Consider the following 24,314-nt stretch of genomic DNA (forward strand, 5'->3'; position numbering starts at 1 on the left):
TATGTCTTTGGAGAAATGTCTATTTAGGTCTTCTGCCCATTTTTTTTTTCCTGTCCATTTTTTGATTGGGTTGTTTTTTCTTTAATATTGAGCTTCATGAGCTGTTTATATATTTTGGAGATTAATCCTTTGTCCGTTGATTTCTTTGCAAATATTTTCTCCCATTCTGAGTGTTGTCTTTTCGTCTTGTTTATAGTTTCCTTCGCTGTGCAAAAGCTTTTAAGTTTCATTAGGTCCCATTTGTTTATTTTTGTTTTTATTTCCATTACTCTAGGAGGTGGGTCAAAAAAGATAGTGCTGTGATTTATGTCAAAGAGTGTTCTTCCTATGTTTTCTTCTAAGAGTTTTATGGTGTCTGGTCTTATTACATAGTGTCCAGTCTCTAATCCATTTTGAGTTTGTTTTTGTGTATGGTGTTAGGAAGTGTTCTAATTTCATTCTTTTCCATGTAGCTGTCCAGTTTTCCCAGCACCACTTCTTGAAGAGACTGTTTTTTCTCCATTATATATCCTTGCCTCCTTTGTCATAGATTAGTTGACCATAGGTGAGTGGGTTTATCTCTGGGCTTTCTATCCTGTTCCACTGATCTATATTTCTGTTTTTGAGGCAGTACCATATTGTCTTGATTACTGTAACTTTGTAGTATAGTCTGAAGTCAGGGAGTCTGATTCCTCCAGCTCTTTTTTTCCCCCTCAATATTGCTTTGGCTCATAGATTGTGTCTTTGGTGTTGTATCTAAAAAGGCATCACCATACCCAAGGTCATCTGGGTTTTCTAGATTTTGAGTTAATTTTTGTAAAGGGTTTAATGTCTGTGTCTAGATAAATTTTTTTTTGGCATGTGGATGCCCAGTCATTCCAGAACCGTTTGTGAAGAGGCTATCTTTGCTCCGTTATGTTGTCTTTACTCCTCTGTCAAAGATCAGTTGACTATATTTATGTGAGACTATTTCTGGGCTCTTTATTATGTTTCATGAATCTATTTGTCTGTTGTTTTGCCAATACCACACTGTCTTGATTATCATAGCTTTATAGTAAATCTTGAAATCAGATAGCATCAGTCCTTCAACTTTGTTCTTCTCCTTTAATATTGTGTTGGCTATTCTGGGTTGCTTGCCTCTCCATATCACCGTAGAATAAGTTTGTCAATGTCTGTAAAACAACTTGCTGGGATTTGACTGTGATTGCATTGAATTTATAGATCAAGTTGACATCTGGACAATATCAAGTCTTCCTACTCATGAACATGGAATATCTCTCCATTTATTTAGCTTTACCTTGATCATGTTCATCAGAGTCTTGTAGGTCTCATATAGATCTTATACATATTTTGTTAGATTTTTTACCTAAATATTCACGTTTGGGGTGCTAATGTAAATGGTATTGTGTTTTTAATTTCAAAATTCACTTGTTCATTGCTGGCATATAGGAAAGCAATTGACTTTTGTATATTAACCCTGTATCATGCAACCTTACTATAATCACTTATTAGTTCCAGGAGGTGTTCCAGGTGATGATGTGTCAAAAAGACACATGCACCCCAATGTTCACTGCAGTACTGTTTACAATAGCCAGGTCATGGAAGCAACCTAAATGCCCATTGACAGAGAAATGGATAAAGAAGATGTGGTACATATATACAATAGAATATTACTCAGTCATAAAAAGGAATGAAATTGGGTCATTTGTAGAGATGTGGATGGACCTAGAGGCTGTTTTTTTGGTAAATTTTTATTTCAGATTTTCTACAGACAATCATGTCATCTCAGAACAGACAGTTTTATTTCTTCCCTTCCAATCTGTATACCTTTAGTTTCCTTTTCTTGCCTATTAGCAAGGACTTCTAGTATGATGTTGAAAAAGAATGTTGAGAGAGTATATCCTTGCCGTGTACTGGATCTCAGTGGGAAAGCTTTGAGTTTCTCTCCATTAAGTATGATGCTAGCTGTAGATTTTTTTCTAGATTGTTGAAGAAATTCCCCTCTATTCCTGTATTCTTGGTTTCTTGAGAGTTTTTACCATGGGTGATGGATTTTGTCAAATGCTTTTTCTGCTTCTATTGATATGATCATGTGATTTTTTTTTTTTTTTTTAGTCTGTTGATGTGATAGATTACATTAATCGATTTTTGAATGTTGAACCACCTTTACATACTTGGGATAGATCCTACTTGGTCCTGGTATATAATTCATTTTATACTTTTCTGGATTTGGTATGCTAGTATTTTGTTAAGGATTTTTGCATCTATATTCATGAGAGATATTGGGCTGTAGTTTTCTCATACTGTCTTTGTCTTGTTTTGATTTTAGGTAATGCTGGCCTCATAGAATGAATTAGGAAGTATTTTCTCTGCTTCTATCTTCTGAAAGAGATTATGGAGGATTGGTATCATTTTGTTCTTAAATGACAGAATTCACCAGTGTATCCATCTGAGCCTGGTGCTTTCTGTTTTAGAAGATTATTAACTATTGATTCGATTTAGGCCTATTCAGATCATTTATTTATTCTTGTATGCATTTTGGCAGATTGTAGCATTCAAGGAAATGGTCCATTTCATCTAGGATATCGAATTTCTGGTCATGGAGTTGTTCATAGTATTCTTTTATTATGCTTTTAATTTCCATGGGATCTGTAGCGATGTCCCCTCTTTCATTTCTAATATTAGTAATTTGTGTCCTCTCTTCTTAGTTACCCTGGCTAGAGGTTTACTGATTTTGAATTGTATATTTTTAAAAATGTGAGCATTAAGCAAATAATAGGACTGATTTGATGAATACAAAGCATTCTGTCGAATAAACAGGTAGTAGGTTGATCTCACATTGAAAGTGCTTTGTGGTTGGGTAGAGGGATATTGCTGCATTTGAAAGGGGGTCTCATAGTGCCAGCATAAGGTAATAAATAACAGCTTTTCAGGATTGTTTCTTAGATGCCCCTATTCTGTGTTTCTATAGTTAGAAAGTAAGAGATTAACTTTCTTGATTACATGTTTGTAAGAAGTTTGATTTTCTTGCATTGGTGACTCTGCTTACTTCACCTTTTTTGGTCATATCTGTATAAATATCCATGTCCAAAAAAAGAAATATAGAATTATTTTTCACAAGTGACACAAATATTGTATAATCAAACTGTGTTATTCTTATTTTGGTAAGGTACAGAACACTTTTTTTCCCTACCACACGTGAACTTTTTCCAAAATTCATTTCTTATACAACTGTTACTTACAAGGTTGGCTCCCAATCTCATCCTAGGCAGAAAACACTGTTTACCTGCATTGTTTCATTTCAGGGTACAAAAACCTCTCTTCTAATTTCTGGTTGATTCCTGAGTTTCATCTAAGATACTTCAGTTCTCAAGTTAAAACTTAGGTTAAAATGCAATGTCTCCATGAAGGAGTTGTAGAAGTCACATTTCCACATCATCCGAACACAGAAAGTGAAGCTTGAGGGCTCTCAAGATACCATCACCTCACAATTTTGCCTACAGTCAGACTTGAATTAAATTAAATGTTTACTGATCAATAGTCATTTGATCTTCTTCCCCATCCTTACCTCAGGTGATGATTATGCTTTCAGTTTTACTGAGAAATTAAAGCAGTCAGAGGACAAATTCTCCAAACTCCCACCACTATGTCTTCCTGCATTTGCACCTTTTGAGATGAACTTTCCATGCCCTGGGTCAGTTCAAAGTCTTCCACTGTCCCCTCTTGCCTACTTAAAGATGTTGCTTGCAGTGCTACTCTGTTTCTCTACAGCATCAATTTCCCCTTCACTGTTGGAAATTCTCTATTGGAAGCTGTCATTTCTCCCATCTATAAGAGAACCCTCTTTTGACTCACTTGTACCTCTAGCTACAGCCCTAAAAGCTTGTCTGTACCTAATGTTTTGGATTTTGTTCCTAAAATTTTCTTTCAAACCTACTCCAGTAAGGCTTTTGCCCTAAGTGCCACCAAAACTTTTCTTGTCAAAGTCACCTATGATCTCATAGTGCTTACCCCCTCCTTCTTGGAAACCTTTCTTTCTTGGCTTCTGGATACCATTCATTTCTGGTTTTACCTGTGTCTCTTGATGTATTTTCCTTTGCTCATATCTCTCCATCTCCTAAACTATAGTCATCGTGCGCCTCAGGGCTTGGTTCCTGGAGATATTTCTCTCTCTGCCTAGCTCACCATGTCTCTCTTCCTCTTGCTCTGTCTCTCTGTGTCATCTGTGCACACTTTTTTGATGGACTCCTCTAATTGCATGGCTTTACATGCTATTTATATGCTAATATCTTCCAATTTTTCTTTCTCAGCTCTGTCCTCACCCCTGAGCTCCATGTACTCAACTGCCTACTGACATCACCCGTTGGATGTCTGTAAGCTTCTCAAAACTAACAATCCAAAGCTAAGCTCCTACTCTCTTAAGCCATCCCCATCCCTCACTCTAGTTCCTCTGGCCAAAACCCATAAAGTTCATCCATGCCTCCTCTCCTTCTTTTACAATCCACGTTAGATCTATCCCCAAATCATGTTGACTGTGCCTTTAAAATTATATTCAGAAGCCTGCTTCTTCTTACCCCGTCCCTTGCTGTTCTTCTGTGAACCACCGTTGCCTCATCCTGGGTGCAGTAGGCTTCTGCCCCCTTATCCTTGCCATCTGTTCTCCATACAGCAGGCAAAGGGATTCTTTAAACATGTAACTCAGCACTCTGCAATGGCTATCTGTCTCACCAAGAGTAAAAGCCAGAGTCCTTTCAAGGTCCTGCATGATTTAGATGCCCCTGTTCCCCACAGTGGCCTCTTCAGTAATCTGCTGCCTCACTCGCATCCAGCCACATGGACTCCTCACTGTTCCCTGAACATGCCAGGCGAATTTCTGCTTCATGGCCTTCGTACTTGGTGTGCTATCTGCCTGGAATGTTCCTCCCTCAGATATCTGTATGGCTCACCTTCTTGCTGACTTCAGGTTTTTACTCAAATATTTTATAGAGACACCTTTCTCTAAAATTGCAGCTGTTCTGCCACCCCCTCCAAATTTTCTGTCCCACCTTCTGGGCATTATTTTTCTCATTGGCAGTTTTTACTATCTCAAATCCTTTATGTTTTACTTATTAATTCTATACCCCCTACTACAATTTAACTTTCACAAAGGCAATGTTTTTTAATTTAGCAACAGCTTCTCACTTCCTTCATCTCCTTACACAGTACAAGTCAGACTTACATTTTAGATTTAATTAAACATTGTTGAATGTTTTCACTGTCCTAGCACTGTGTCAGGCACATTTGCACTTTTAGTTTAATTTTCCCAGGTTACCTTTGACATAAACATTGTGATTCCAATTTTGCAGATGAAAAACCAGGATATGGTGTCTTTTCTACAGATAATCATAGATAACAGAATGGGGCTTTAAACTCTAGACCTCTAATTGCATGTTATGTACTTTTCTAATATGCCATGCTGTGGACTAATCCACTTTTTAAAAAATTAATTAATTAATTTTTTTTGGCTGCATTGGGTCTTTGTTGCTGTGTGCAGGCTTTCTCTAGTTGCAGCGAGTGGGGACTACTCTTTGTTGTGGTGCGTGGGCTTCTCCTTGTTGCAGAGCACGGACTCTAGGTGCGCGGGCTTCAGTAGTTGTGACTCACGGGCTCCATAGTTGTGGCTCGCGGGTCTAGAGTGCAGGCTCAGTAGTTGTGGCACACAGGCTTAGTTGGCCCATGGCATGTGGGATCTTTCCAGAACAGAGCTTGAACCCGTGTCCCCTGCATTGGCAGGCAGATTCTTAACCACTGCACCACCAGGGAAGTCCCGAGTAATCCACTTTTAAAAGAATGAGTTTGCTTTCGAAAGGGGAATTGAAAAGGACTGTCCTTGTCTGTCCTTTGCCATCTAAATTCTCACCCACCCCATCTTCTGTCTTATTTCTCTGTAGCCACTACTGAGGACATTCCATTCTCTTAATCAAAATTATGAGGCCCCGGATTTCCTGTGAGTTACCCTCGTTTATTTTACATCTGATCACTTCTTCAAATTTTGAACGGTCATAAAGGCACAAGTCATATCTTTCGGAGAAGGTATTCAAAGATAAGAGCAGTGAGACAGAATAGGACGGGAGAACTTGGTAGGAAGTTCAGGGAATTTCTCTCTCTGATGCTTGAACTAACTCAGAGGCCACCAGGAAACAACAGAGAAGCGCTGAGCCAAAAATGAGTTTGGAGCAAAGGGGCTGAGAATATCTAAGAACCAAAGCCTAATCTGAGAGGAAACTGTCTTGGCTGAAGCCCAAGACTCAAACCCAAGCAATTGTATGACTGCAGTGTAAGTAGTAGAGATATTCTTGCTTTCTTTGGCGCCAAAGAGTCTCGTTACTTGTAATCTCATTATTCTTTCATGGTTTAACTTTTTTTTTCTTTTATAAATTTATTTATTTAATTTATTTATTTTTGGCTGCGTTGGGTCTTGTTGCATGCGGGCTTTCTCTAGTTGCAGTGAGCGGGGGCTACTCTTCCTTGTGGTGTGCGGGCTTCTCCTTGCGGTGGCTTCTCTTGTTGCAGAGCATGTGCTCTAGGTGCATGGGCTTCAACAGTTGTGGCTCGTGGGCTCAGTAGTTGTGGCTCATGGGCTCTAGAGCGCAGGCTCAGTAACTGTGGCATACGGGCTTAGTTGCTCCGCAGCACGTGGGATCTTCCCCCACCAGAGCTCTAACCCGTGTCCTCTGCATTGGCAGGTGGGTTCTTAACCACTGTGCTACCAGGGAAGCCCCATGGTTGAACTTTTAATGTAAACCGTTTGTTTCCCCATCTGTAAAACAAGATAGTGGGGACGGGTGATTCCATAAGAGTGCCTTCAACTTTTAAATTCTGTGATTTTAAGACCACTGTATTATTCCAGTCGATTTTGACTCTAGACCTAGTGATAATTAGACCTCTTTTTTACTGTGTAAGGTTTACTTTAAAATAATAGTTTATATATTAAAGAATCACTGAAGTACTTTTGGATAAAAGTTAAAATGGTTTAAAAATCAGTTTTATTTCTTATTGAGATTGTCAGACAACGTCACCTTAAAAATGACAACACAGACTGAGTGTTCTTCCAAAGTAACTGGGGCTGGAACATCTTCATGGGTTCTTAAATAATGGTGATTTTTTTCCTTAATGTAAATGAACTATTTCATGGCACGTATATATCTTCCAAAATCAAATCAGTCTTTTTTCAAAATGCTGAACTGATCTTAATAGTTTCTTAAGTAAAACAGAATTAGAAAGGAAATCTATCCGTCCCCTAATGGCATGTATTACTTCCAAAGCAAATACATTTCTTTTCCTTACTGTCTCTCTTTGATTGAGACTAGTTTAAATGATTAATTCTTCTCATTTGGCAGGGTTTTTGCAATTTACTTGAAATGTTTCCTAGTATTTTTTCCTCAACTGTTTTTTACACCTTTTCCCTCTTTTTTGGGCTTATCAAAATCTTGCTGTGCCTACTATAATTATTATAAAAAGATTAATAATGAATCAAGCAGCCAAGCTCATGTCCATTGTGAAAGAATTTACCCAGTTATTTTTTTTTGCTTTAAATATGTCTTAAGAGGCTTATTTTCATATTCATATTTGTATCCATTTTTAAATGTTTGCTGAAGTTCATCTGTTTATCAATGAACTCTATGAAGAAAGAAGACATTGTATTATAGATTAATTTTCTCCTACCTTCATAATTAATAAGCCTTGGACACGTGATTATTTAAACAGCATAAGAAAGACAGGGGTACTCAAATTTAAAATGCTTCTTTTTAAAGAAAGCTAGAGAGTCTGTTCTTTAGCCCTGAACAATCACTGTGTTTCCTGATTGCAGAGTCAGGAAATACTTTACTTTTGAAGCAATAACGGTTATTCCCAGGAAGTTTTATAATTGGCTGCTCAGTGATAACATCGACTTGAACAAATGCAGCAAAATTACTGCTGGCTTATCTGGAATGAAAGAGAACTTCTTAAGTGCGACAGAGAGCTAATACTAAGGATTACATCAGTTTGGCATATTCACTGCTCTTGGAGGACGACTCCAAATTTCAGCTTGCTTCCTGACCAAAGGTATCTTTCCTTTGTGCTTTTTCAGTATCCAGACTTCTTTCCCTTGGGTTTGCTTAGGACTTTAAACATCAGTGTGTGGTACTTGTAGAATTTATTTCCTTGTGAAGTCAGGTGAAGTGTAGTTTTTACAATACCATTGGATTTCTTGGAATGTGATAACTAATTATGATAATTAATTAATGAGAAACAACAGCCTGACATCCAGGAATCTAGTGGCAATTTTTCTTTTCTCTAGAGTGAGGAATTGCTTTAATGTCTGAATTTTGATACTTGAACTTATATTCTTTTAGTGAGATCACTGAAGGTGTAAGGACAGAATACTAGCTAAAGGTGGCCCTGTGCTTTTTCTGAATATCATGAGGCATTTGAAAAAAGCCCCATTTATTTTATCGCTTGTTGAAATTGGTTATTGTGTGTCAATGGAAGTGAATAATGTCAATGACTTACAATATTTCTGGCTTAATAATAGAGATGATTTTCCATCTTCTTTTATTTATTTATTTATTATTTTATTATTATTATTATTTTTTGCGGTATGCGGGCCTCTCACTGCTGTGGCCTCCTCTCCCATCGCAGAGCACAGGCTCCGGACGCGCAGGCTCAATGGCCGTGGCTCACGGGCCTAGCCGATCCGCGGCATGTGGGATCCTCCTGGACTGGGGCACGAACCCGTGTCCCCTGCATCGGCAGGCGGACTCTCAACCACTGCGCCACCAGGGAAGCCCCCTTCCATCTTCTTTTATTTTGTTCCTATATTGACATCAATGCTAAAATAAACCCATAGAAATTTGGATTTAGGTGAGATCTTGTTGAGCATCTTTCTCATCCCTTACTTTACTGGCAAGGAAACTCTAGAAAGCAGAATGACACAAATTCCTGGCAGATCAGGGGAGAGAGAAGAAATCTCTTAATTCCTGGGTAGAGGGATCATTAACTCCCTTTTCATTATTGTTATTTTGTGTTAAAATTATATGCTGCCATACAATAAAAACTTTGCCTTGAATTGGCATTGAATTTTCATCAGACTCTGTGAGACGCAGGCAGATTCTAAGCAGTTGCATTATTCATAGCCAGAGTACTAATAACTAGAGTACGAACCCCGAGCGTGTAGCTTGAGGTGTCTCCTAGCGTCTGAAGACATTCTTGCAACACACATTCACTTCCTAGTTGGGATGAGCACTGAGCAGAGTGGAAAGCCTCAGCTCTCTATTCTGAGGAGTGCCAGATCTCTCTTGTGTTATCAACAGGAATTTACTAACCCCATCTCAATCCTGGAGAGCTTTCATCAGGGTTCTAGGTGGTTGTTCACTCTTTGTATATTTTTGTTTGCTGACAACTGTCACTCAGTTTTTTCTGAGCACAGAATTCTCTCCCAGTGGTCATATGGAAGAACTCTAGTAAGACACAAAATCACCACAACTCAGTCTTTCACTTAGGAGCTTATAGCATTAACGGTAAAGAGAAAAAAAGACGTTGAAAGATGTGATACATGCAAGGAGTCAAATTCATTCAAAAACACATCTAAATCAAAATCTAAATATATGTCAGTTAACACTGTCCTATAGGAGAATAGTGTTTTCCCAAAATGTCTTGTGTATGTGCAAGTACTGGATAGAGATTTTTTTTTTTTTTTAAACCCAAACTCCTGAATTGGTTTCAGGGAAGCATTTTAAAAAAAAATTTTTATTTATTTATTTATGTTATTTTTGGCTGTGTTGGGTCTTCGTTTCTGTGCGAGGGCTTTCTCTAGTTGCGGCAAGTGGGGTCCACTCTTCATTGCGGTGTGCGGGCCTCTCACTATCGCGGCCTCTCTTGTTGTGGAGCACAGGCTCCAGACGCGCAGGCTCAGTAGTTGTGGTTCACGGGCCTAGTTGCTCCGCGGCATGTGGGATCTTCCCAGACCAGGGCTCGAACCCTGCATTGGCAGGCAGATTCTCAACCACTGCACCACCAGGGAAGCCCCTGGATAGAGATTTTGTGTTTCTCTTGTGTTGCTTCTGATTGATCTCAAATAAATGTCTCAGGAAGTTTTCATGGTTCTCTGATAACTCAGTTTCCCACTGTGGATATTCTACTGTCCTTTCTTTATCAGTGTGTCCCTTCTGGTATGGGCTCTGAGTGTGTAGGCAGGGGCTGTGTAATGTTAACTTACATGTGTGTGTTCCACTTATAAGCAATAACAGAGCTGAATGTTGTTAGATCAGTTTCACAGGCCAGCCTCTTTACAGGTCATTGAAAGCTGCGTTTAGTCATGACCTGAGAGAAGATATTAAAGGCAACTAGAATCTATGTTTTATGGTGCAGTTAACAATTCAAATTATTGGAAGATTAAATTACCTACTCAGTTTAGTCAAGATGATAAGCTTTGCTTCTATGAACTGGGTCATTAACTGAATTATATTTACGTATTGAGCTTCTACCTGTGGTCACAGGGAAATGTCCTGTGAGACTATAGGAATTCAGCCACTAATCAGTTCTTCACATAACAGCTCTCAATGAGAAAAAGTACAAACTTATAATATAGAGGAATTGATACAACTAAGGTCAAACTGACTTTATTTTCAGTCTTGATAGAATTAACTCTAATACTCATTCAAATATTTGTGACAAGATCAAAATTCTACAGGTTCAAAAAAAATCCTACAGATAATATTTCTTATTCTGCACTCCATAGAGACACTTTGGAAATTTAGGTGCACTAGGGTTGTAAAATCAGATGAAAAGTATTTAACGAAATATGGTTAGTGAGGAAGGAGGGAGCCATCTGTTTTAGGGTTTTGCCTAACCCACGAGAATCATTGTACTTTTTGCAGGGTTGAATGTCTAGGTCAGTCTCCATAGCTTTGGCCCTTGTCAGACACTAAGGCAAAAACAAAATGACAGAGGTCTAAGGTTGTTGATCATGTGTTAGTACAAAGCATCTGACTTCCCTGGAGATATGTCAAATGTTCGGGGTGAGTCATTGAACCTATAGCATTTGGACTTTATTCTTTCATAGGAAATGCTCTACTAGCAAGCTGAAAGTCTTGTGATTTTTAAACTGTGAACGTTCTGGCAGTATATCCCAAAGAATTATGTGAAAGAGAAGAAATTCTGGTTTTAGAATTGGTGCTAGAATATTGGAAGAAATACCTTGTATGTCTGAATGTGAAGCAACCCTGCATATAAGATGATCTCTCTTTTCCAAAGGTAGAAATTACCAAAACAAGTTTTTTCCCCCCAGTCCACATATTGAGGATCTACTTTGTACCAGGACTTACTCTAGGCTTTGGGGATACAAGGAAAAAATGTGGGAAAAGAGACAGAAATCACCACCCTCCTAGGGCTTACATTCTAGCAAATCAATTACACAGAATGTTAAAAGAGGTAAGTGCTATAGAGAGTAATAAAATGGGGGAAAACTCCAGGGGAATGCTGGCTGTGTCAGTGTGTCTCTGTGTGTATGTGTGTGTGTGTGTTTTGGTTTAGGGGATGGATGCTGCCTCAAGGTGACATTAGAGCACGGATTTAAACGAGATGAGGAGGGAGCCGTCCAGTTATCTAGGGGCGGACTTGGAGTTCAGAGACCTTGAGGGAGGAGTCTGCCTGGCATGTTCAAAGAGTAGCCAGGAAGCGAGTGGGGCTGGAGCAGAGTGAGTGAGAGAGGGTTGCTGGGAGGAGTAAGGTCAGAGGAAACGAGGTGAAAAGGAAAAGACGAAATCCAGGTTGACTGTCTAAAGGTCACATGGAGGATGTGTAGCCACAGTGCACATTTAATCTATATGTATGTCAAATGCAGAGGGTGAGGGCCCTGTAGGACATTGTAGGGATTTTGTCTTTTACTCTTAATGAAATGGGGAGCTTGGAGGATTTGCAGATGAGCAACATGACAAGTTTAAAAAGGAATCCTTTCTACTTTTGAGAGTAGATTGAAGGGGGCAAGGGACACCAATTAAAAGATTATTGCAGAAAACCAGATGAGAGATAATGAGTTGTATTTCATTTTGTATGAATGTACCATCTTTTGTTCATCCTTTCACTTTTTTCTTCAGTTTTATTGAGATATAAGCGACATACAGCATTGTATTTAGTTCAAGGAGTGCAACTTAATGATTTGATACATGTATATATTGCAAAATGATTACCATAAGTTTAATTAACATCACTCACTTCACATGGTTATAGATTTTTTTTCTTGTGAGAACTTTTAAGATCTACTCTCTTAGCAAGTTTCAAATATACAATATAGTATTATTAACTCTAGCCACCATGCTGTACATTACATCCCCAGAACTTATTTATCTTATAATTGGAAGTTTGTACCTTTTTACTACCTTCATCCATTCCCATTCCTCCCTCCCCTGCCTCTGGCAATCACCAATCTGTTCTCTTTATCTATGAGGTTTTTTTTTAAGATTCCGCATATAAGTGAGATCATATAGTATTTACCTTTCTCAGTCTGACTTATTTCAGTTAGCATAATGCCCTCAAGGTCCATCCATGTTGTCGTAAATGGCAGGATTTCCTTTTTTATGGCTAAATAATATTTATCTCAGTTTCTTTATCCATTCATCTTTTGACAGACACTTAGGTGGACTTAGATTGTTTCCGTGTCTTGACTATTGTGAATAATGCTGTGATGAACATGAGGGTGCAGGTGTCTTTTCGAGAGAGTGATTTTGTTTCTCTTGAATATATACCCAGAAGTGGAATTGCTGGATGATATGGTAGATCTATTTTTAATATTTTAGGAACCTCCATACTGTTTTCCATAGTGACTGCACCAATTTACATTCCTACCAACAATGCACAAGGGTTTCCTTTTTCCCACATCCTCCCCCAGTACTTGTTATATCTTGTCTTTTTGATGATAGTCATCCTGTCAAGTGTAAGGCGATATTTTATCGTGGTTTTCCCTGACAATTAGTGAGCATTCACTTGTCGATGAATATTTGGGTTGTTTCCAGTTTTGGGGTATCGTGACTAAGGCATCTATGAATATTTGTGTACAAGCCTTTTTTTTTTTTTTTTTATTGCGGTACGCGGGCCTCTCACTGTTGTGGCCTCTCCCGTTGCGGAGCACAGGCTCCGGACGCGCAGGCTCAGCGGCCATGGCTCACGGGCCCAGCCGCTCCGCGGCACGTGGGATCTTCCCGGACCGGGGCACGAACCCATGTCCCTTGCATCGGCAGGCGGACTCTCAACTACTGCGCCACCAGGGAAGCCCTGTGTACAAGCCTTTTTGTGGCCATACGTTTTCAGGGCTTTCACCTAAATCTCTCGGAGTGGAATGACTGGGTTGTGAGATCTATGTTTAACTCCCAGGCAGCTGCCAAACTCCTGAGGTATCTGGGCCATTTTACATTTCTGCACACAGTGTATGAGAGGTCCTGTTGCTCCACATCCTGGCGGGTACTTTGACTTTCAAATTAATTAATTAATTTTTGGCCGCATTGGGTCTTTGTTGCCGTTCGCGGGCTTTCTCTAGTTGGGGCAAGCGGGGGCTTCTCTTTGTTGCGGTGCGCGGGCTTCTCACTGCGGTGGCTTCTCTTGTTGCGGAGCACGGGCTGTAGGCGCGCTGGCTTCCGTAGTCGTGACTCGCAGACTCAGTAGTTGTGGCGCATGGGCTTAGTTGCTCTGCGGCATGTGGGATCTTCCTGGAGCAGGGCTCGAACCCGTGTCCCCTGAGTTGGCAGGCGGATTCTTAACCACTGCGCCACCAGGGAAGCCCCACTTGGACTTTTTGATGTTAGCCATTCTAATAGATATGAAATAGTATCTTCCTGTGGTCTATATTTGCATTTTCCCTGATGGCTAATGCTGGTGAGGGGTGTCTGGATTTTAACCTCTTCATCCAGAAAGTTAATTTTAGCCTCATTGTTGAAGCTTTGGTTCCTTTCAGCTGAGGCTCATAATAATTTAATTAAATAATTTATTTATCTCAGTCGTGGTTGGTACCTTAGCATGTTACACTTTATTTTTATATTTAAATTTAATTTTTAACCTTCTGATCCCTTATAATACATTTTAAAAGTACTCAAAGGTTATGTTATGATGATTTATTAAAGGTTGCAGTGGCCTGTATAGTCTCATGGTTTTGTTTTTAGGAAACGAATACATTTAAAAGGGGAAAGTATAAAAGTGATATAAAATTCCAATCTTATCCTTAAATCACTATGTCCGATAGTGTAATTTAAGTTTATGCTTTATTTTATGTAGGATCTATTACTCTCTTTATTTTATCATTTAGGATGAGCGTGCATTCTGTGATAATAACAGGTCTAGGTAAACATATACGATCTCTAAATATTCAACTGAAGTGAGGATTTTTGAATTCTGTTCCAGGTTCCCGATGTTATCAGCAGCATAAGGCAGTTATCGAAAGCTGCCATGAAAGCGGATGCCAAACCCAGCAAAGACAACGAGGACGCCTTTTACAACTCACAGAAGTTCGAGGTCTTGTACTGTGGCAAGGTGACCGTGACCCACAAGAAGGCGCCATCCAGCCTCATCGACGACTGCATCGAGAAGTTCAGCCTGCACGAGCGGCAGCGCCTGCGGGTCCAGGGCGAGCCGCGCGCCGCAGATGCCGGCGAGGACCCGGCGGTGTCGGAGGCCGAGGCGCCCGCTTCCCCCGCCGACGTTCTGTCCGAGGAAGGGGATGGCGTCAACGACACCCACCCCGTCTTCCCCGCGGCGCCCAGCCAGCCTGGGCCGTCCAGCTCTCGAGTCTGCTTCCCTGAGCGGATTTTGGAAGATTCTGGCTTTGATGAACAGCAGGAGTTCCGGTCTCGGTGCAGCAGCGTCACCGGTGTCCTGCAAAGGAAAGTTCAGGAGAACAGCCAGAAAACGCAGCCGCGGAGGAGGCATGCCAGCGCTCCCAGCCACGTCCAGCCCTCGGATTCGGAGAAGAACAGAACGATGCTGTTTCAGGTGCTGCCCTGGCCGCGTGCTCTCGGGGTGTTTCCCCATTCTTTGCTAGACGGAAGCAGCCGGGCGGCCAGCTCTTCCCTGGTCCTCACTCTGCAAGCATCCAACCTTTCTGTCATATCCCTTGGGAAGCAGATAAGGCAGGTGGAGAAAGACAGCAAACAAAGGAAAGTTGTGAAGGGGTAAGAGGCAGACGGGGAATGTAAGAAAAAAGGGAGCAGGGAAGGGAGAGGAAGAGAGATGCACTTTCAGTACATCACGGAAAGTTGTTGGGGAAATAAGAATAGATTACTCTTAGCATCACCAGCATTTGCCTTAGGTTGATTCTTAAATAAATGCTATTTTTTTAAATGACTGCAAAAAGTCAATCTTATGAAGGGTTTGAAGATGTGAATCTGGGAGCGTGTGAATCTTCATGATGGAGAAAGAATTTTCTAGAGAGAAAAAAAAGAAAAGTCCAGAGACTCGTAGGTGTATTTTCAGATGAGAATACACCAATTTACTCTGTCATACAAAAGAGACGGTTAAAGAAACATCACAGGCCTGATAATTTATTAGACCAGTTATTAAAATGATTTGGTGCAAGCTGTATTATAGGTGTAAAAGATGATTCTTAATTCTAAAAAGTAGTTTTTGAAAATGTCCAGTTCCACTTAAAAGAACTTAATTCTTAACAATGCCCTGTAGAGATTCTTTAATTACTCCTCAGCTTTGAAGATTAATTTGAGTTTTCCTCAGATTTGAGTTTTCTTGAAAAAAGGAGTGACTGCCCTTTTATCCCGTTGCAAAGAGCCCCTGAGAAGGAAGTTGCACAGTGTACCTTGATAAACAGTCCCAGTATGTAATACTTGCTTGATCAGAAGTTCATGGTGGTTTTGTTCTGTTTTGTTCTTGGTAACTCTAGGCATGTAATTAAAGTGTCTATAGTCTTTCCTGTGGTGATATGTTAACTGAGTTTCCTCTCTTGTTTGGGCTACTGGATTTGTTCTTTTTCTTAGCTAGCCAGAGTCCATGTTGTTAATTTTTTCTAAATGGTTATTTATTTAAAAAATTTTAAAATTTATTTGCCCAATTGAAAGTATATCTTTCTGTTGATCATTTGTGAGAAAGTATGATTATAAATTATAATTAAATAATTAGTATTTTTAGAAAACATAAGGTGTGGAAAGGTTGCATCTTTTTGAAAAGAATAATTTCTAATTTGGAAAAAAAATGGTTTCTTGTAAATTAAGACCAACTTAACTTTCATGATTTCTAGATGAAAGGAAGAAATGTTTTCAGACAGCTGATAATTGGGGTTGTAGATTTGGTTGGATTGGATGTTGACACACATGTGAATATGTATGTCTGGGATACAGCATTTGAATCTGTATTATTAGTCAAATATTTAACTGTAAAGTAATATGTTAGGTTCTTGATAAGTTGAAATTAAGTGGAATATTTTTATTTTTAAGGTTGGACGGTTTGAGATAAACCTTATCAGTCCAGACACAAAATCACTTGTGCTTGAGAAGAATTTTAAAGATATCTCTTCTTGTTCCCAGGTATGTACTGAAGTAGATTATAGTATTTGAAGAAACCAATTAAAGCTTGTTTCTAAATTAACAAAATAACTGGGCTTAAACCCCTTCAGATTTTATTCTTAAAAGCATTTCTTAAGTAGATTTGTCTTAAACTAAGAGTGTTCATGTGCTTGGGTCCCTGCCAATAAGAAAATCCTGTCCAGGTTCCTCATTATCATAATCTTGTCCTCACTTTCATCAACCCTGTTTCCTGGTGTCATGGAAGGAAGTTTTGGGGTGGTGAGTTCTTTAGAAAATATCTTCACAGTTAGTGTTCCTCAGCATCTTGAGCAGTAGGTCTTGTGGGCATCACTGAGTCATGATTGCTCTTTATATTGTAGTAGGTAAAAAAAAGAACTAGTACTTTCAAGTTTATACATGTAAATGCTAAAGTTTGAAAAGAAGGTTTTGATATGTATCTTTGTCCTTTTACTTATTTTTAATTCTCATATTACGTATTTGAAAGTTTAAAAAATAATCTATACAACTATGTGTGTTCAAGATCATATTAGGCACAGTGTCCTAAGTACCATAGTAATAATTTAGAATATCTATATAATTGTTAGAGCTACCTAAATGTATGGCAAACCTAGAAAGAATTTCCGAAGATGTTGGAGCAGAGGGAGTACCTAAAGCTGAATATGGGAAAGTTAAAAATGCAAGGATGCCTCTGAGGAGGTCCCTGGAACAGAGAAGCAGTAACTTCTTTCCTAGCAATGTGCCTTAGGTGTACCTTCAGGGGCCTGGATCTTGCCAAGGCCCTTTCCTATATTTTAATGTTGAAAAATAGACTGACTTTTTCTTGTTTTTAAGTTTTAATTTTGGAGTTCGCATTGCCATAGGTATGATATCCCGACGTTCTTCCCTTTGAAAATGATAAGCTTTTGTACATCTTGTTAATTACTCTCCTCAGCCTCAGCTAATGTGGTTTCACTTCTAGTATTTTGTTTCAATATTTGTTCTGTTATATGGAGACATAAAATTATATTCTATTCTATTATATTCTACTCTAGTCGTTTAGAGAGGCAGCATCTGACTAGAGGAAGAATATATTGCAAATTTCTAAATTCCTACTTAAAGGACAAAAAATGTGGTAGAAAGATTATTCACTTTAACAAAGTATTTATTAAGCATTCTTGTAATTACATGTTTCCTGGGGGTCCCCGCGTGATCACAAGCTCTGTGAGGGCAGGTGTCTTATTCTGTAGGCCAGGGGTCCCCAACCCCCGGGCCGAGGCCTGTTAGGAACCGGGCCGCACAGCAGGAGGTGAGTGGGGGGGGGCGAGGGAGTGAAGTTTCATCTGCCGCTCCCCATTGCTCCCCATTGCTTCCCATCGCTCGCGTTACCACCTGAACCATATTTGCCCCCTCCACCCCTGTCCATGGAAAAATTGTCTTCCATGAAACTGGTCCCTGGTGCCGAAAAGGTTGGGGACCGCTGCTCTAGGGCATCAGAGAATAAGATGTGTTAAGACAGAGCTTGATGCTTAGGTGTTCAATAAATGTTGAATGAATGCTTTTACATGTTGGGCCTTATGCCAAGCATTGGGGAGAGAGTGGTGTACAAATCAGTGTACTTCCTGTTCCCCAAAGCAAGAGGAGTCATCTGAAAAGGCTGTGCTTCTCCCCCCACCCCCCTCCCAGAAAGAAACTAACAATGTTTCTCCCAGAAAGAAAACTAGCAATGCTCGTTGAACATCTAAAGGAAAATAAAAAGAAAGAAAGAAAAAAAAAGAACCCGCCAAACCAAATCTATAAATCTGGCAGTTCAAACAAGATTTTTGCTTTTCCTTTTTTTTAAAGCAAGCTTTGTGTTCTAAGAATTCAGAAGAAGAATCAAACAAAAATATGAGGAAAATTTGTGCAAAGGCCTTTGATCAGAATAATTGTCAAGTTAACTTTCTGCTTCTCACTGAGTGGCCCAACTCCTGTTATTTCTTTCCACAGAATTGTACTGATAGAGGGTGGCCACATTTGGGAACAGGAGTGCTTTTTAACACATGCACACCTACAAATGTTTCTTTCTTCAAAATCGGTAGGACTGTTTCCCTGGCAAGCATGAGGAATAAGGGAATGGTTTTCTTTACTGGAAACATTACCACTGCCCGAAAACTTGCTGAGCTAATGAGGTCCTGTGCATTTTTCCCATTTAGTACCAAGCTAGTAAAAGATATTCTTTAATCACGAATGAGTTGTATCAGATGGAATTTACTTTCACCTCATGGATTGTAACCTCGCTCCTCCTTACTGACTTTTTTACTTTTTATCGGAGTTGATTTCCTTTTTCCATAGCCATTGGGTAGGTTGAGCTTCTTATTACAAGAATAGTGGTTACTGTTTACCAAACATGCCAGGAACTAAGATATTTCTTAGTTCTAAATCTGAAAAATTTCTTAGAATAGGTACCATTACTATTATTTTATGATGAGAAATGGAACCTCAGAGATACTTTTTAGCAACGCAGCACAATATCTCATACCTGGTAGATTGATTGAACCAAGGCTGAAGCACAAATCTGTCTGATTCCAAAGTCTGTTTTCCTTTCTCTGGGATTCAGGTGATTGCAGGACAACTTCAAATTTTTTGTCTTCATGACTTTTCAAAGTACTGTGCTTTCTGTTAAAATAACAAGGTGCTGTCTACTAATTGGTGTGTATGTATTCAGGGCGATCGAAATTCTCAGATGATTCAGAATTTTGTATTAAGTGTAGCTGAGGTTATTTAGCCTGTGTTCAGGAAGTACAGATTTGTGAATCTGGCTAGTTGACATCTGCAATAATTTCTTTAATGTATTCATCTTCTAACACTTGTGGCTCCTTGAATGTCTATCAATAGACAAACATTCTGGTATTTTTAATGCATGCTTTAGGGAATGGCATGCCATTTAATTAGAGTATTGTCAGTTTTAATGATTCTTAGCCTCATATAAACAAGAACAGTGTTTATAATGAATCATCAGACTGCCCGTTCAAAGATGACCAATAAATTGAAAACTCCATTACTTGCAAACACTGAGTAGCGGTTTTTATTACAAGAGACAGTGGGTCATGCCATCATATTTTTCCTCTTGTGGCCCTGAGTCACAGAGTGTTTGCCAGAAACAAAAAAAACTCTGAGCTGGTCTCACCCTTTTTTATGTATCAAAAGACCACCGAATAAGTTTGCTCTGGCATTATGTCCCCTGTCACAGTGCTGTGAAGGAGAAATTCATGGAAGTGTGAAAGCACAGAACTATTTCTATAGTGTTGGTTAAAAGGACATAATCCCATAAACACTGCCCTTCTTCCTTTTCTAGGGTATAAAGCATGTTGATCACTTTGGCTTTATCTGTCGGGAGTTGCCGGAGCCGGGGCTGAGCCAGTATATCTGTTACGTGTTCCAGTGTGCCAGCGAATCTCTGGTAAGTGGGGTGACTGCTGCCCACGGGCTCCTGCCCACACCTCCGGCTGATTGGAGGGTCGTCTCTGATGAACCCAAGCCTCACAGAACGGCCATCTGTCGAAAAAGAAGAGCCCGTCTAGAAATAGGTTTCTGCCCTTTGAAACAGCACCACAACAGAAAAACAAAAACAACTTGTCCTGGTAATTTTTAAGCCTAGGTGATTTTCTTGAGTTTAACAAATCTGGAAATGTTACCAGGAGTATTTTTAAAAGGTAGGAAAAGCCTAATAATAGGAGAAGAGCTGTTACTCTTTCCATTGCTCATGTAAGAAGATAGGGAAGACCTCTAATTCTCTCAACTGCTATAACATCTCAGAGTAGATAATGCTTATTTCCTCAGGGTAGAGAACGGTTTTGTTTTTTCCTTTTTATTCCATCAGCCCCTGTCCTCATTTTAAAAATACTTGCTTTATGGTCACATTTTAGCCTTCAATTTCTTTCTTTGGAATTTAGAAGTCAATTTTACTTTGCACCACTCCTATCCCTCCCCCCGACCCTTAAATGGGAGCAGTTAGAGTTTAAGGAGAAATATGTAAGGCAAAGTTGGAAATAGATCTGAGTGACTAAAAATATGTTGATGTTTTCCCCTAAAACATTTTCCATATTCTTCCACTTGTGTTATCTTTCCTAACCATTTTAACACAAACCTTTAGATATATGCATTACCATTCTTTGAAGCAGAGCATTTGCTCAGACATAAAATCCTCCCACAATGATTTTCCCCAGGGAAACACACACCACTTAGACATATACAGAGTAAGCCGGGCAGCATTCTCCTCATTTTCTGTATGCACGTTGCCTTCCTTCCTGCTAACTCTTGCCTTCCACATTCCCAGTGTGGACACAGAGTTGAGGAATAATGAAGAAGTAATGAAGAAATGGGAATGAATTGGTACAAAGACACTTTCTGACTAGGGAATATAGCACTCTATCGCTAAGTTTCTTACTCAAGAGAGATCCATTTGAGTTTTGTTCTCACTCTAGATAGTTAGCCATACCAGTGAAAAATCCACCTGTTGATATCCAGGTGACCACTGTATTATAGGTTCAGTTCAGGGCTCGGGATAGAAGTTTGAGAGTTGTTATGTAAAGAATAGTTGAAGGCATGGGGCTGGATGAGCACCCAGGGGGAAGGAAAAGAGAGAAGGCCAAAGAGAACCAAGGCCACAACCCTGGAAAATGCCAACCAAGAGTTGGGTAGAAAATGAGAATGTCAGGTAATCTTGCCCCTCTCCTCACCCATCCCCTGCCCAGCTCTCCTCTCCTCCTTCCCTCCTCTGTCCGTCCTCCTGTCTAAGGCTGATTCTTCCACCACGTTGCAGATCCTTGCTCTCCAACCTTTGCAAAACCTGTTGTATATCCCGTATTTTATTGTTTTGGCAGTTTCATTTATGCAACTTTCCAATTTAGAAACCATAATGCGTTCTCCTGCACCATCGAGATCCACTTGTTCACCAAATCCTATAAACTCAAAGGTAGAAATGTCCCTTATATCCATCTCTCTTCCTTTTCCTCTCTGTTTGGAATGAAGTCTGGGCATTCATCTCCTTTACTAAGACTATTGCATTAGTGTCCTAACTAGTCTCCCTGCCACTGGTTTAATCTGTCATCTATCCACTTACTACCTTATGCTATATATATTTTTTTTCTCACAAAATTCTCTCACTAGGGGCCAGCTTATGCCTCCTTATTAACGGACAAAATCTAGATTGTCTAGTGTGGCAGAAGGGGCTTCCTCATTCTTCTCCAGCGTTCACCAGAAAGCTTGCCCTTTCATGACTGTGTCCTCACACGTGCTATTCCGTGTCCTCAGCTGTCTCCAGGCCAGACTGCAGAAGCTGCTGTGATGACTGGTGTGATGTTGCTTTTATTTGGCTTGCTACTGAAGCAGCAGATGGTTCGTGCACAGGACACATGAGATGAAGGAAGTACGTGAGAGGCGGGGCTCACAGAAATGCCTCTGAAGTTCTGAGGTCACTGTTGGCTGCATGCAGTGAGGGGTCTGCCAGTCAGTGGAGACCAGAGCCAGGGCTTGCTGCTTTCATACGGTCAGGTGGGGGATTTGATCGTGCCAGCCTCAAGGGTCCACCTGGCTGCTATACAAAGAGATTGTGTATGTCGCTATCTGTTTTCGTATTCTCTTTCCGGCTGCTTCATTGGATGGGAAGCAGGCCTGGCTTGGCTTTGCTGTGACTTTAATCCCCTTCTCCGTCTTTGCTACTGTGTATTTTTTAGGATCCTGTTAAAAGATCACCTCCTAGGGAAGCCTTTTCTAACACCCTTTCTCAGGAATTGAGTCCTTTGGTTGTTTTGTTGTCAGTGCTGTCAGCACATCTTATTCATAGATCTCCGGCAGTTCCTGCAAATCCCTTATCTTATTTATTTGTTCACATAACTTTCTACTCCACTGGACTGTGAATCCTACAAGGTTAGGACCGTCCTTATGGTTGTTGTATCCACCAGTATTTTCTAGGATAGCAGGGCTTGCTTGTTAAGTGTATTTTGAGTGATGGAGTGTGTTACTCAGAACTTCAAGCAGTCATTTTCTAGGTGCTGGTTAATCTCTGATTACTGGATAACCGACACCAAGAGGAAAACTGTAAAACCTTCTGATTTCCAATCTCTTTTAAAAGTTTTGTTTGTATTTTTTAGTCTTTTCATTTTACCCTCCTGCGTGTAGAATGAGTTTTCGAAACGGAGTCAGAGTAGAAAGTCTGGGAACACGCTGCATTTTTCCACCTTAAGAAGCTCTGTGACTAAGGCAACAGACTAGACTGGCTGAGAATGTCTTCATATTACATTGAAGCTGCCTGAGAATCTTATTTTGACATCATTATTCTTAAGAATGGGCCTATGCTGGAATCTTTGAAATCCTGTTTACTCTACTTTTATCTGTAAGCACCTTAAATGAACGGTGAGGCATCAGAACTGCAAGATAGAGGAAAAATTAAATGTACACTTCCTGTATAAAGGAGGGTGGCTCATGCAGCTGACGTTAGAGTAAAACAAACGGTCAAATATTACAGGTCTAAGCAGTATTACGATTGATGTGGCTTGGCTGTTGTGAAAGACAAAATATTGCAAAACCACACATGCTGATTTGTCTTCTCTGAGTGCAAAAAATATATAGCTAGCATTTTCTGTTGCTTCTTTGTAGCAATTGCTATGAATTGATAAGCAGTATAGAATAGAGTTCTGATGGGCCCTGGAGGGTTACAGTGCAAGGTTTGGATGCTCTGTGCACCTCCCTCCCTCCCTCCCTTTGTCCCTCCCTCCCTTCCTTCCTTCCCTCTTTTGTAAAATATCCCAAGGCAGGTGGTTTAAACTTGTTTGACCAACCCTTGAGATTTCTGGAACATATCATTTCTGCTTTCTCCAAAAGTGATTTAAAAGGTGTGAAAAAAAATGGAAGTGACTACTATTCATAGACAAAGTGGAACTCCACAGATGCACACAACAGTATCCAGGGAAAGTATAACCAACAAAACAAATCGAAACAAAACCCCCAAAAACCCAGGGTACCGAGACCCAGGATTTGTATGGGGTTAAGAGTGTAGAGTTTTCCAGAGAATTAGACTAGGTAATCTTTTTTTTTTTTTAACATCTTTATTGGAGTATAATTGTTTTACAATGGTGTGTTAGTTTCTGCTTTATAACAAAGGGAATCAGCTATACATATACATATACCCCATATCCCCTCCCTCTTGGCGTCTCCCTCCCACCCTCCCTATCCCACCCCTCTAGGTGGTCACAAAGCACCGAGCTGATCTCCCTGTGCTATGCCGCTGCTGTTACATTTGGTAGTGTATACATGTCCATGCCAATCTCTCACTTCATCCCGGCTTACCCTTCCCCCTCTCCATCCTTACACATTCTGTGATTCTTATTCTAAAACGCTATAAAACACCTAAGTTTGGTATATAAATGTTTATGAGCATTATCTTCATTATGGATTTTCACCTTAATGTCACAAATTGGCTTTCTTTGTTCCATCTTATAATTTTCTCTGGAAATTTAATTTTGCCTGATGGTCACACTAAGAATACTTTCTTTTTGGTTCCATATGATTGATTTATCTTTAACCATTCCTTTACTTTTAACTTTTTAACACTGCCTAGGATTTTGTTGTTGTTGCTGTATCTAAACTAAAACAATTAAGTTATTCATAGTATGCTAATTTAACTTTTAGTTGCTCTGATTCCATATGAGAATTTATAGGCCGTCTGGAAAAAGTGGTAGATTAAAAAAAAGTAAAACATTTAAAATTTTAGAAGTCGAATAAAGTTTCTAGTAATATTTATGGCTAGGAGAAATTGGTAGCCACATTTCAGTCACCATT

The 24,314-nt window shown here is 39.8% G+C and overlaps 1 protein-coding gene across 4 annotated transcripts in view; it reads left to right on the forward strand.

Moving 5' to 3' along the window:
- The window catches only part of TBC1D4 (TBC1 domain family member 4), a 251,307-nt gene that overhangs the window by 155,351 nt on the left and 71,642 nt on the right, over positions 1 to 24,314 (forward strand). For 3 of the 4 annotated variants that reach the window (XM_067713173.1, XM_067713171.1, XM_067713172.1), the window contains exons 2-4: positions 14,389 to 14,976; positions 16,428 to 16,517; positions 19,831 to 19,935. In XM_067713173.1, coding sequence (XP_067569274.1) covers positions 14,434 to 14,976; positions 16,428 to 16,517; positions 19,831 to 19,935 — 738 coding nt within the window. In that variant the 5' untranslated portion in view covers positions 14,389 to 14,433. Of the gene's footprint in view, positions 1 to 7,951; positions 8,065 to 14,388; positions 14,977 to 16,427; positions 16,518 to 19,830; positions 19,936 to 24,314 lie in introns of those variants that run through there. The other variant, XM_067713174.1, reaches the window with a different exon arrangement.

The sequence above is a fragment of the Pseudorca crassidens genome, chromosome 18 (genome assembly GCF_039906515.1).
Source record: "Pseudorca crassidens isolate mPseCra1 chromosome 18, mPseCra1.hap1, whole genome shotgun sequence".
In the NCBI taxonomy this organism is placed as follows: domain Eukaryota; kingdom Metazoa; phylum Chordata; class Mammalia; order Artiodactyla; family Delphinidae; genus Pseudorca; species Pseudorca crassidens.